This window comes from Argopecten irradians, chromosome 3 (assembly GCF_041381155.1).
Source record: "Argopecten irradians isolate NY chromosome 3, Ai_NY, whole genome shotgun sequence".
NCBI lineage: Eukaryota > Metazoa > Mollusca > Bivalvia > Pectinida > Pectinidae > Argopecten > Argopecten irradians.
The window spans coordinates 34644991-34659492 of record NC_091136.1 but is presented as its reverse complement, the minus strand read 5'-3'; the positions used below and the strand labels follow the sequence as shown (position 1 = coordinate 34659492).

Sequence of the window (14502 nt, the reverse complement as noted above, 5' to 3'; positions counted from 1 at the left end):
AAACATCAGTCATGTTAACATAAAATTGTAATGATGTTTGAATGGCACATGAAGCATACGTATCTTTGATATTAGTCTATCAAATGTAGTGTTGGGAATTGACTGAAATTTAGATTAATCATCAGTTTTGTGTAACCAATCAATAATCGATTAAAATTTATTATATTTGACGGCGTACGTTTTACAGGAAAATTGTAAATTTTCTTCTACAGGCTCATGTGTTGCCATGTTGTCATGTCGCTTATGTTTTCAAAAATAAAATCATATTCCTCTAAACGTTTACATTACTATGTATAGTGCTTACATGTTCTTCAGTTTGTTTAGATGCTTGGTATTTGAAATGATATGAGTGACAACACACGCAAGATTGATTGTGACAAGTTTTCAATGGTATTTCTTGCATGTTTTACTGATCCGCTAATTATACACTTTCGTTTATAAAGATGTCGTGCAATTCTGACGAAACTCGATTACAGATTTCTTACTCAATTAATTGGTCAAACACCCCAAACCAACGATACTCGATGAACTCAATTAATCGGAACCACCAATCAAATGGATTAAAATTTCTACAACATCAATCTCATTCCAATCACAAAAGAATCAATTATAAATATTCTAAGAGGATGTCCTATCATTCTGTATATTGAGACCATGTCATGCTAGCAATCTAACCAATAGTTGCTGCATGATTTTGATGCACTTTTAGGAACCTGAAGCCAGAATGGTCAGGACTACCAAGGTATGTGGGTCCTGACCCTGTCACCCAGAGAAAGATTTAGATAATGATGGTTTAACCATTTTGCCTCTTCAACCATTTTATAAAAAGTTCTGTACATTCATCATAAGGAGAATGTATGTAAGCTGCAGTGACACTTAATTACTTCCATTGGTAGCTACATGTAAACTTGAATGTTAGAACGATTCACTATAACATACACATAGGGCTGAAAAATGAGCCTAAATGGCCTGTATAGAATTTGATATATGCCTATATTTACATTTCCCTGCAACTTCACTATGAAACCTTAACTTAGCTGACAATTTAGCCATCCACTTATTTTGACATCATTATCAATCATTGTGACTTCACAATTGTCATGCAAGTGATCATGGAAAATGGCTGTTCTGTCCTCAGCGATAATCAATTTTTTAATTCATAATTATAAATATGAAATAATTTAAAGGTTTAAAGAGACAATTCGCCCAGGCTAATTATTTTACATAACCAAGAAGCAAAATATAGCATAAATGTATTGTTCTACATTTCTTATGAAACATATAACGTTAAACATTGACCAATTCCACGACAAAGTTAAGTATTTTAATAAATATCGCTGAAATATCAAATCGTTGATCAATACGATTAAGCAGGTACAATATGGACGCTGTACCCATACCCGAGCCAAAGTCACGCACGTTAAACAAATGAACTGCATAACCACTGAGAAGGTGATCAAATGATTTTTTAGGCAAGACAATACACCTAATAAGGTAAACACACTACTGTCAGAGCGATCTGAGCAGTTTTAGACAAAAGTTGCATTACTCTACGAGCAAGGGACAGGGTTCGACATACAATAAGTTCGACCACAGTGTGTAATGGCGGACAGCGAGCGAGTTTGAACATTTCACACACATGTCAACACCATGGGCTTTTCAGGCATATCACAGTAAAACCGACTGATCTAATTTCCATTAGAACTGGGTTTTTTCCGATATATGTACAAATTTTAATGTTCTCTTAGACTGAATTGTCCCTTTAAGTAACGCCACTTTTGTGTACTATTTGATACTATAGTATTGTTAATGGTTGTAAGTCAAGTGAAGAGGATCTATAGTTAGAACTTTTATCGGTAAATAAACGTATGTACAGATTTTAGTTTGGTGGTTTTTCTCCAGATACTCCAGCTTTGCTAAACCTCCAGAAGCTGGCATATCCTTATGTAGTAAATGATCCTGGCTGTTAATAGGATGTAAAACAAAAGGAAACAAAACAACACAATCCACTGTTAAGATTATTTTGAAGAACAAATAATTCATTAATCTTGATAAGCAGTCGACATAAGACCCTGGCAGCCTAATTGGTTTGTAGCTAGATAGAGCTATGTATAATGATGTCATACTAACGACAGGTGCTTTAATCAGGTAATCGTGGATAGAAAGGTGATTGGTTCCTGAGGCGGACAGATACAGGTGAGCCGTGATAGATAAAATATTAAGTTTTATTACCTTTAACGAGATGGTAACATGATAATTGATGAGTAGGCTAATTAAACCTATATTTGGTGCTGCAATTAGTTCACTATGGTAACATTCGCATAATAAAATCTGACACAGCTCAAGAATCATAATGTGATGCTGATTTGCTAGGAAAATTTTGATATCAATACACTTTAAATTGTTGTGCTACTTTTAGTTTTTATCTAGAACATTAGACTTATACCAGAAAAAGACTGAGTCTGTTAGTTAGTAATAAGTTTACCATGTCTTGTTTATCACAGCTCTGACCTTAATATCAATAGGACAATTAAGTCACAGATTGACCCAGTTTCCTCTTGCCCAGTAACATACATGTATCTTACAGCTATCTACCTACTACTACCTGGTCAGAGAATTTCATATTTTCACAGATATAAAATCTATAAAAAGAAAACTCCTTTCTTAATTTGATCAGTTGAAATGAAATAACTTATTTTTGTAGAAAAATGTATAAAATCAGTATCAATTTGAACCCCAAAAAATCTGTAATGGACACAACTATGGCCTAGTATTGTACTTTTAATGGCCCTGCCTCAGTAATGCACATACAATGTTATTCAAGTCTGGTGTCTACTGTCAAGACTAGAGGTACCAGTAGAAAGAACTGAGGATTTCTTCCATACTTGACAGGGTTGTCCTGTGATTGTAAGGGAAAAGATAAGTCTTTCTTTTACTGGTGTAGCCTAGGGAAAAGACAGCTCTCACATTCTAGACAATGATATCAATTGTTTAGATTAAGCCAGTCATCTAAATGTCATATTTTTTGTCTAAATTAAGCCTTATATTAACCAAATCTTACATGGGTCTGTCAATTTAACATGGATATCCTAACCCGAGTAAAAGATTTTGGCTTATCGGCCTGAGGCTTGCTGAGAGTTGACGGCCAAAATCTTTCAAGAGGGTTGAAATATCAATGTCCACCTGACAGACCCATGTTTGAATCTTTATCTCCCATACTTTAACGAAATATTATGAAAATGCAGTTATACAGAAACATTTTGCCATCATAGGAACGTCGCAATGCATCAAAATTAATAATGTCGTCAACAATAGTCATCGCATGTAATGATAACATCACATTAGGAAAACTTGCTTGAACCTACATGGACATGGCACTTTATGAACTTATTGAAACCTGGGCACAACATTAAGTTAACTGACTTAAACCTGGACATAATGTTAAGTTTACTGGCTTAAACCTGGACATGACATTAAGTTAACTGGCTTAAACATGGGCATGACATTAATTTAACTGGCTTTATCCTGGATATCACATTAATATAACTGGTTTAAACCTGGACTTGACATTACGTTAACTGACTTAAACCTGGACATGACATTTGAGTTAACTGGCTATAACCTGGACATGACATGAATTTAACCGGCTTAAATCTAAACATGGCATTAAGTTAACTGGATTAAACCTGGACATGACATTAATTTAACCTGCTTAAACCTCGACCTGATAATATCTAGTCAATTGGCTTAAACCTGGACATGACATTAATTTAACTGGCTTAAACCTAGACCTGATAATATTTAGTTAACTGGCTTAAACTTGAACATGACATTAAGTTAACTGGCTTAAACTTGGACATGACATTAAGTTAACTGACTTAACCTTGTCATGACATTAAGTTAACTGACTTAAACCTGGACATGATATTAATTTAACTGGCTTAACCTTGTCGTGACATTAAGTTAACTGACTTAAACCTGGACATGACATTAAGTTAACTGACTTAAACTTGGACATGATATTAATTTAACTGACTTAAACCTGGACATGATATTAATTTAACTGGCTTAAACCTGGACATGATATTAATTTAACTGGCTTAAACCTGGTCATGACATATTCGGGATAACTGATTCAAACAAATGGCTTAAACATGGACATGTTATTAAGTTAACTGGTTTAAACCTGGTCATGACATCAGGATAATTGGCTTAAATTTGGACATGGCATGAAAATAACTGGCTTTAACCTAGACATGATATCAAATTGAAGACTCATCCTCGTCAAATACTTCCTAGTCGAGGTAATGAAGGCTGATATTTGGAAGGAGATGTAACCATAGTTATCTAAAGAACATTATAAACTGTATTGGCAATTTCATGATTTAGTGATATAATTAAATTATCAAAAAGTATATGTGCAAATTGCATTGTATGATAACGATATATGATTTTGTATAGAAACCGATGCTATAACGTACAATACTGTATAACATCATACATTGTATATAGTTTTGTTTTATAGTAAAAAATAGTTGTACACGTACATGTACATGTAGTTACATTCAACTGGTACATTGTGTATCAATATTGGATTCTGTACAATAAAGTAAGCAATTAATTACCGTTACCTTCTTAATATATTAGCAAGTTGGTAACTAGATAAACTAGAGATACATGACGTCACGTCAAACTGTCAAAGTATACGAACTATTGACAGCCGACATTTGATGTACACTTGTAACCATTCCTGTAACGTTATACTTACTCTGTACAATAAGGTTCATTCAGACAGATTGTCCCCCTCATCCACCACAGAACCCTACTGCTATATTATAACTTTCCACTCAATTCTCCTTTTCACTCCACATGCGTACATAACGCTATATACATATTTCCCAAAGAAGACGAACTGTACACATGTCACAAGTTACTATTCACCTGTACCGTAGGTGAGAGCCATCACAATGTATACCCAGAACTATTTTCGTTGGGGATCTTGACGATTCTCGTTAAATAGCAAATGTCATCTTCGACAACGATACAATTACGACGACCCAGACTTAATCCACTCTGGCCTGCATACACGTTACATAATTAAACGATTAATATCAAATGTATAGAGTGGAATGTTTTGAGATTTAACTGCTGAGTTAACCCCATGGGGAGCCTCAGTGTTTATCCAATACAGCGACCTAATAAAAATTGCGATTAAGCGCTAAGAGAGTTATAGGGATTATAAAATTTAGTCTTTTAAATATACAAATATAAATTTTGGAAGTGTAATTCGAATGACTTGGCTGTTAACATTCATCTACGAAGGACTCTTTGGTATTGCGGATCTAGGTTTAATCACTCACTGCGTAGACATTCAATCACTATGGCGACTGTATACAATATGTCAAAGAATTGGCGGGTAATACAATTTTGATTGGAAGTATATTTACTAATTATACACCAATCAGAATGGCACAATTTTCTAATCAATGAGACACCATTATAACTACGCAGAAACGTATATTTAAGAACGTAAAGCAATTGCAGATAATGTCATAAAAAGAAATACAAATAAATGCGACTCATTGGGTAGAAGGGAGGCAACTCCGGGCACCTGTCACAATTAATTATCTGGCGTAGTTAGATATATTGGACTTAATGTAAGTAATGTTCACATTTCTGTTTGCATTATATCATTTACACACACGATTGCATGGTACCCACGTGTATATACAAATTTTGAATATAACTATATTCAATACATTATTCACAAAGATTTAAATATTGAATTGTACATGAACCCAGGAGTCTAACTAGAAACATATATACATATCCTGTCAGATCTAATAAAAAGGCAATTTATGAAATAATAAGTATGTCTTTCAAACTGTTTTTATGAAGTTTAGCAAAAATTTTACATCATGAATAAAAGTATATTTAGAATAATGTTTATTCCTAAGTACATTATTGAATCATACTGCAAATTATTAAAGTCAAAACATGTATATTGTACAATACCGAACAGGAAACGATTAAAGGTTGACTTCCTTTCTGAAACGGCTTTTCTTTTTTTAAATGGGAGTGTAAAACGAAATTGTTGATTTGGTAGAGTCACAAAAGTTATTCGCTAGTACCGTTAATATTACACTTATTATCATCTTCTGAACAATTTAATTTAATTAAACTCCACTATCAAAATGGTTACGCAGATAATCTTTTGTTTGTTTGATGTTGTAACCTCCTCTTAGGCCACATGTATAAATTTTCTTATATTATTATTGTTTGTAAGAAACTTTAATGTTTTGTTTAGGAAAGTATGTTTTGTTTAGGAAAGTATTGCCATACATGTGCATGTACATTATATATACATGTATATAAATGACAGATTTTTAAAACACCTAAGAATATTACGTTGTGTGAAAAACATACTAATGCCGAACGATATATTCCATTGGCAATTACATATTGTTTTCGATTTATTTTTCACAGTCGTCTTCAACAAGCGAGAAATCAGCTGAGAGAATTCTTATTCTATTTGTACAGTTTTATCCTATGTAACATGAAAACTATTTACATTGATGTATATATCACAACACTGAAATCGACATTGTTTTGTTTGGAGATAAAAAGAGTTGTAATTCTAAGCAATATATTACATTATAACATATACCTATAATAATGATCAATATATAATAGTTACCAAATGTGGTGTTAGACACGGACGTAGCATAAATATGTAATGATATACATGTATACAGTTCGATCTATAAATTTTATTTGTACTTTGTACCTTTTGCATTTAACGAAAAAAATACCCCTTTGATTACTTTAAATATAAACACAATTAAGGTTCCGCAATTAAGGTTCCGAAATGGTCATACATTACTTCAAGAAAAATAAGAATATTAATTTCTTTTAGATATATAATTCAGAATAGCATACATAATACCGGATTGGCTGCTGCCAATTGACAGCAAGGATTTCAACCACCAATGACATTTCAAAACGCAAATTTAAAGAGTTACCTCCCTTGTTATACGAGTAGTTAAGAAAAGTAAAATGTTCAGATGTATTTGTGATTTTGCTCTACATAGAGGTGGCTAATTTTGTGTCCAGCTCGGTTTATTTTCTGATATTTTAGGGATGCATAATGCTTAGAGGCAGAAATATACTGTTAGTTTATGAATATGGTTAGCTAAGAAAAAGTGCCTATATAAGCCTAAGATAACCGAAACAAAGACGTAAAGCCCCATCAACCAATCCATCAGGTCCTTCTGCCGTCAGCAAACACAATGATTAGGTTTCCAATCACTATGTTTGTATGCTTCTGGTAGAGTTAGGAAAAGTTCGTCGAAAATCTACCCTACCTATATGTGTGTTGGTAACGAAAAGATGAATGATGAATGTTACAAAGGATTTATAAGAGAAACATCACACAGGAAACCGTTAACGTTGTATAGGATCTAAATGAAAACTCGAAATCGTATGGCCATAATTAAATTCACCATGCTAATGGTATACCGTCAGATAGGGAGCGGGAGGGGGAGGCATTGGATCTAACTGATGTATTAAAATTCAAAATACGATGTAACAAATATTCTAAGCTTGATATATCATATGGGTCATAAATCAACAATTCAATGTGTAGGAGAAAATATGATTGATTAAAATGAAGTAAAACATTAATAATAAACTTCTATTCACTCCACACTTGACAAGTAGTTTTCTCCGGGTACTCTGGCTTTCATCCACTACATAAACATGATACGTCCTTAAATGGCCCTAGCTGTTAATAGGACGTTAAAACAATCAAACCAAAATTATTGTTCAAACATTAGAAAGATTTACACATTTGATTAATATTCAGATCAGATCATTGCAATCATCCACTGTGCCTAGTTTTAAATCCTAGCATTATTTTACTATATATATGCTCTGCATAAGAACTATGGTTTGTCTTTACGTTTCGAAAGAGTTAGGTATGATATGATATTTCTTAACTATACATGCATTTCTCTTATTATATACAGTTAAGCAATATCAGGAGCTTCCGATCATGAAAACACTAAAAGAAAAAAAATTATGTTGGCAACTTCTCAATATCATGAATGAGGACTATCATTTGAACCTCAGAGTGAGATGAAATATCTTAGAACGAAACAAAATTATGGGTGTTGGGCTACAATGAAAAATACTTTACTATGTGTTAGCACAGACTAATAAAAATCAATTCCTGTGTGCTTAATTCTTTTAAATTTCAACAGGATTTTAACTAGACCATAGATTTAGTATATAAATATGCCAGAACGTGACATTAACATAAAAATCAGAACCAAGAAAAAATCAACTAATTATGTACATATTTAATGATATGTTGCCGTATGTTAATATAATTTATAGGACAACTAAATCTAAACCCATAACTTTAAATTCATTCAGGTATAAACAAGCTATTCAAAATGTTAATAAAGAAAAACTTACTATAACGTAATCACTGACAACTACACAGTGTCAACACATAACACAGGGTCAGTGTCAACACAAACTATACACGTAATGACACAGGATCATTAATGACAACTACAGAGTGTCAACACAAACTATACACGTAATGACACAGAGTCATCACTGACAACTAAACAGAGTCAACACAAATTATTCACGTAATGACACAGAGTCATCACTGACAACTACACAGTGTCAACACAAACTATACACGTAATGACACAGGATCATTACTGACAACTACACAGTGTCAACACAAACTACACACGTAATGACACAGAGTCATCACTGACAACTACACAGTGCCAACACAAACTATACACGTAATGACACAAGGCATCACTGACAACTATACAGTGTCAACACAAACTATACACTTAATGACACAGGGTCATCACTGACAACTACACAGTGTCAACACAAACTATACACGTAATGACACAGGGTCATCACTGGCAACTACACAGTGTATACACAAACTATACACGTAATGTTAAAGGGTCATCACTGACAACCTGTGTCAAAACGTATATAGTATGTGTTGACACGGTGTAGTTGTCAGTGATTTCCCTGTATTGTTACGTGTATAGTTTGTGTTGACACTGTGTAGTTGTCAGTGATGACCCTGTGTCATTACGTGTAAAGTTCGTGTTGACACTGACCCTGTGTTATCACGTGTATAGTTTGTGTTGACACTGTATAGTTGTCAGTGATGACCCTATATCATTACGTGTATAGTTTGTGTTGACACTGTGTTGTTGTCATTGACGACTCTGTGTTGATACTTGTATAATTTGTGTTGACACTGTGTAGTTGTCAGTGATGACCCTATATCATTACGTGTACAGTTTTAATTGATACTGACAACCACACAGTGTCAACACAAACAATACACGTAATGACACAGGATCATCACTGACAAATACACAGTGGCAACACAAACTATACACGTAATGGCACAGAGCATCACTGACAACTACACAGAGTCAACACAAACTATACACGTAATGACACAGGGTCATCACTGACAACTACATAGTGTCAACACAAACTATACACGTAATAACACAAGGTCATCACTGATAAATAAACAGTGTCAATACAAATTATACACGTAATGACACAGGGTCAACACTGGCAACTACACAGTGTTAACACAAACTATACACGTAATGACAAAGAGTCATCACTGACAACTACACAGTGTCAACACAAACTATACACGTAATGACACAGTGTCATCACTGACAAGTACACAAAGTATACACAAACTGTACACGTAATGATAAAGGGTCATCACTGACAACCTGTGTCATAACGTGTATAATATGTGTTGACACGGTGTAGTTGTCAATGATTTCCCTGTATTGTTACGTGTATAGTTTGTGTTGACACTGTGTAGTTGTCAGTGATGACACTGTGTCATTACGTGTATAGTTTGTGTTGACACAGTGTTGTTGTCGTTGACGACTCTGTGTTGTTACTTGTATAGTTTGTGTTGACACTGTATAGTTGTCAATGATGACCCTATATCATTACGTTTATAGTTTGTGTTGACACTGTGTTGTTGTCATTGACGACTCTGTGTTGATACTTGTATAATTTGTGTTGACACTGTGTAGTTGTCAGTGATGACCCTATATCATTACGTGTACAGTTTTAATTGATACTGACAACCACACAGTGTCAACACAAACAATACACGTAATGACACAGGATCATCACTGACAAATACACAGTGGCAACACAAACTATACACGTAATGGCACAGAGCATCACTGACAACTACACAGAGTCAACACAAACTATACACGTAATGACACAGGGTCATCACTGACAACTACATAGTGTCAACACAAATTATACACGTAATAACACAAGGTCATCACTGATAAATAAATAGTGTCAATACAAATTATACACGTAATGACACAGGGTCAACACTGGCAACTACACAGTGTCAACACAAACTATACACGTAATGACAAAGAGTCATCACTGACAACTACACAGTGTCAACACAAACTATACACGTAATGACACAGTGTCATCACTGACAAGTACACAAAGTATACACAAACTGTACACGTAATGATAAAGGGTCATCACTGACAACCTGTGTCATAACGTGTATAGTATGTGTTGACACGGTGTAGTTGTCAATGATTTCCCTGTATTGTTACGTGTATAGTTTGTGTTGACACTGTGTAGTTGTCAGTGATGACACTGTGTCATTACGTGTATAGTTTGTGTTGACACAGTGTTGTTGTCGTTGACGACTCTGTGTTGTTACTTGTATAGTTTGTGTTGACACTGTATAGTTGTCAGTGATGACCCTATATCATTACGTGTATAGTTTGTGTTGACACTGTGTAGTCATCAGTGACGACCCTTTGTCATTACGTGTATCATTTGTGTTGACACTGTGTAATTGTCAGTGATGATCCTATATCTTTACGTGTACAGTTTTTATTGACACTGACAACCACACAGTGTCAACACAAACAATACACGTAATGACACAGGATCATCACAGACAAATACACAGTGGCAACACAAACTATACACGTAATGGCACAGAGCATCACTGACAACTACACAGAGTCAACACAAACTATACACGTAATGACACAGGGTCATCACTGACAACTACATAGTGTCAACACAAATTATACACGTAATAACACAAGGTCATCACTGATAAATAAATAGTGTCAATACAAATTATACACGTAATGACACAGGGTCAACACTGGCAACTACACAGTGTCAACACAAACTATACACGTAATGACAAAGAGTCATCACTGACAACTACACAGTGTCAACACAAACTATACACGTAATGACACAGTGTCATCACTGACAAGTACACAAAGTATACACAAACTGTACACGTAATGATAAAGGGTCATCACTGACAACCTGTGTCATAACGTGTATAGTATGTGTTGACACGGTGTAGTTGTCAATGATTTCCCTGTATTGTTACGTGTATAGTTTGTGTTGACACTGTGTAATTGTCAGTGATGACACTGTGTCATTACGTGTATAGTTTGTGTTGACACAGTGTTGTTGTCGTTGACGACTCTGTGTTGTTACTTGTATAGTTTGTGTTGACACTGTATAGTTGTCAGTGATGACCCTATATCATACCCTATATCATTACGTGTATAGTTTGTGTTGACACTGTGTAGTCATCAGTGACGACCCTTTGTCATTACGTGTATCATTTGTGTTGACACTGTGTAATTGTCAGTGACGACCCTGTGTTGTTGCTTGTATAGTTTGTGTTGACACTGTATAGTTGTCAGTGACGACCCTGTGTCATTACGTGTATAATTTGTGTTGACACTGTGTAGTCATCAGTGACGACCCTGTGTCATTACGTGTATAATTTGTGTTGACACTGTGTAATTGTCAGTGATGATCCTATATCTTTACGTGTACAGTTTTTATTGACACTGACAACTACACAGTGTCAACACAAACAATACACGTAATGGCACAGGGCATCCCTGACAACTACACAGTGTCAACACAAACTATACATGTAAAGACACAGGGTCATCACTGACAACTACACAGAGTCAACACAAACTGTACACGTAATGACACAGGGTCATCACTGACAACTATACAGTGTCAACACAAACAGTACACGTAATGACACAGAGGCATCCCTGACAACTACACAGTGCCAACACAAACTATACACTTAATGACACAGGGTCATCACTGACAACTACACAGTGTCAACAAAAACTATACACGTAATGACACAGTGTCATCACTGACAACTATACAGTGTCAACACAAACAGTACACGTAATTACACAGTGTCATCACTGACAACTACACAGTGCCAACACAAACTAAACACTTAATAACACAGGGTCATCACTGACAACTACACAGTGTCAACACAAACTATACACTTAATAACACAGGGTCATCACTGACAACTACACAGTGTCAACACAAACTATACACTTAATTACACAGGGTCATCACTGACAACTACACAGTGTCAACACAAACTATACACGTAATGACACAGGGTCATCACTGACAACTACACAGTGTCAACACAAACTATACACTTAATAACACAGGGTCATCACTGACAACTACACAGTGTCAACACAAACTATACACTTAATGACACAGGGTCATCACTGACAACTACACAGTGTCAACACAAACTATACACGTAATGACAAAGGATCATCTTTTTGAACTATACAGTATCTTTACTAGGATTGCTTGATTCAACATCCTATTAACAGTCATGGCTATCTAGGGATGTGTCTTGTTCAGGAGGAGGTGGAGGTTGAGCACTCTCAATACGTCACTACGACAACCTGGCGGTTTTTACACAGGAATTAAATTAAAGGAGTGTTCATAGTCTCGATAACGTCTGGAAATATGAGTTATAATCCCATATACATAGAATGGGTTCCGGATGCAACAGGGACCTGGGTATTAGTACCATGTATAGACTCTTTAAACACTTTTAGACGCATCATTCGGTATTCATAACATATAGAGACATCAAATTGTCTAAAACACCCCATGTTGACTAGAATCGACCAAAATACTTATAGTCTTATCTAATTCCCATGTCCCTGTGCTTGTGACATAATCGACACAGGAACATCATTGACAGCCGAGAAGAAAAATAAATCTAAGTAAAGCCAGACGGAGGTGGAAAACACCAACAAGAGTGTTAATATTGTAGACGATAGAGCTAGATACATGTATTTCAATTTGTATCTGTATACAGAACACAACAATCGAATTCGTTTCAAATGTATTGTAAACACTGTGACAAACATTTCTAAGAACACTTTGCTTTTTATGTTCTATTGTAGATTTATAGGTACATACGACTACTTATAATACTTACCACCAAATGATGTAAATCTGTTATCTTTGAATTTTGAACGAGCAGAGTCTTTTTTCTTGTCCTCTTTTTTCTTTTCGTCCTTTTTCTTGTCGTTTTTTGCGTCATTTTTTATTATCTCCGCCGCAGGCTCATCGTCACTCGAGTCTGACGAATCGTCCATGATCTTATCCCAAGCCTCCGTCGTCATGGATACGGCGTAAAACCCATCACCTATATCATTTGTTTGGTAAACTCCCCTTCCACAGAGCAGGTATCTAGGTTTACCTGTCCGCCATTTTACTCCAAGCATACAGGGAGAGAACAATTATTATAATCGTTTAATCCACAGATCAGTGCTGTATAATGCATACTCCAAATCGTATTATTAAAAACTTTCCTTTTGTATAGTTTTAAATCCGTATAGTGCCTGGCAAAAAGACTTGTAGCCTATCGGTTGTGTATAGGGAAGGTGTTTAACTACAAACCTACCTCCCCGGGGATAGCCCATGTATGTTATATATAATCTTAGGTATGTTATTAGTCTATGTCACTGGAATCCACATTGTACTCTGAATTGGTCTTAATTGAATGGTTTAAAGATCGCTTTTAGTGGGTGTATATGTGCCATATGCAAGTACAGAAGCCAATAGAGAGAAGTGTATAACAAAGCAGGTGTGAATTATTTGTCGGACCTTTTCTAATCGTGAATTTACACAAAAGTCTACATAGGTCCTTCCCGATATGGCGCTATCATTACATACACCATCACCACAATTGGAAATGGGAATACCTTTAAATTGTAGCCATCTCAATTTTATTTAAATTAAGTCATCATAAAAGAATATATTCTCGTTTATTTGGTTTGTCTGAATTGATTGGAATTAAATTTTTCGCAAGAGATGGTCCCTAAAAGTATTTTTAAAAGGACAAACCTATACATGTACTATATATGGACGGGAGTGCTTTCAACGATGCGTTGCAATGTCAAATCATGCATGTTGAATGTTAATTTATCAGTAAGTTGTACAATTGTGAATACCTGCTTGTATATAGATTTTATAGTCTTGACTACGTCTACGTATGATTCAATGGAAAGGTTAAGATGTCCATAA

General features: G+C 35.0%; 1 protein-coding gene across 5 annotated transcripts in view; it reads right to left on the bottom strand.

Moving 5' to 3' along the window:
* Window positions 1–13839, bottom strand: part of LOC138318347 (MAPK/MAK/MRK overlapping kinase-like) — a 57914-nt gene extending 44075 nt beyond the window's left edge. For 2 of the 5 annotated variants that reach the window (XM_069260635.1, XM_069260634.1), the window contains exon 1: window positions 13412–13839. In XM_069260635.1, coding sequence (XP_069116736.1) covers window positions 13412–13700 — 289 coding nt within the window. In that variant the 5' untranslated portion in view covers window positions 13701–13839. Of the gene's footprint in view, window positions 1–4768; window positions 5140–13411 lie in introns of those variants that run through there. The other 3 variants (XM_069260637.1, XM_069260636.1, XM_069260638.1) reach the window with 3 other exon arrangements.
* Window positions 13840–14502: the final 663 nt, after the last annotated feature.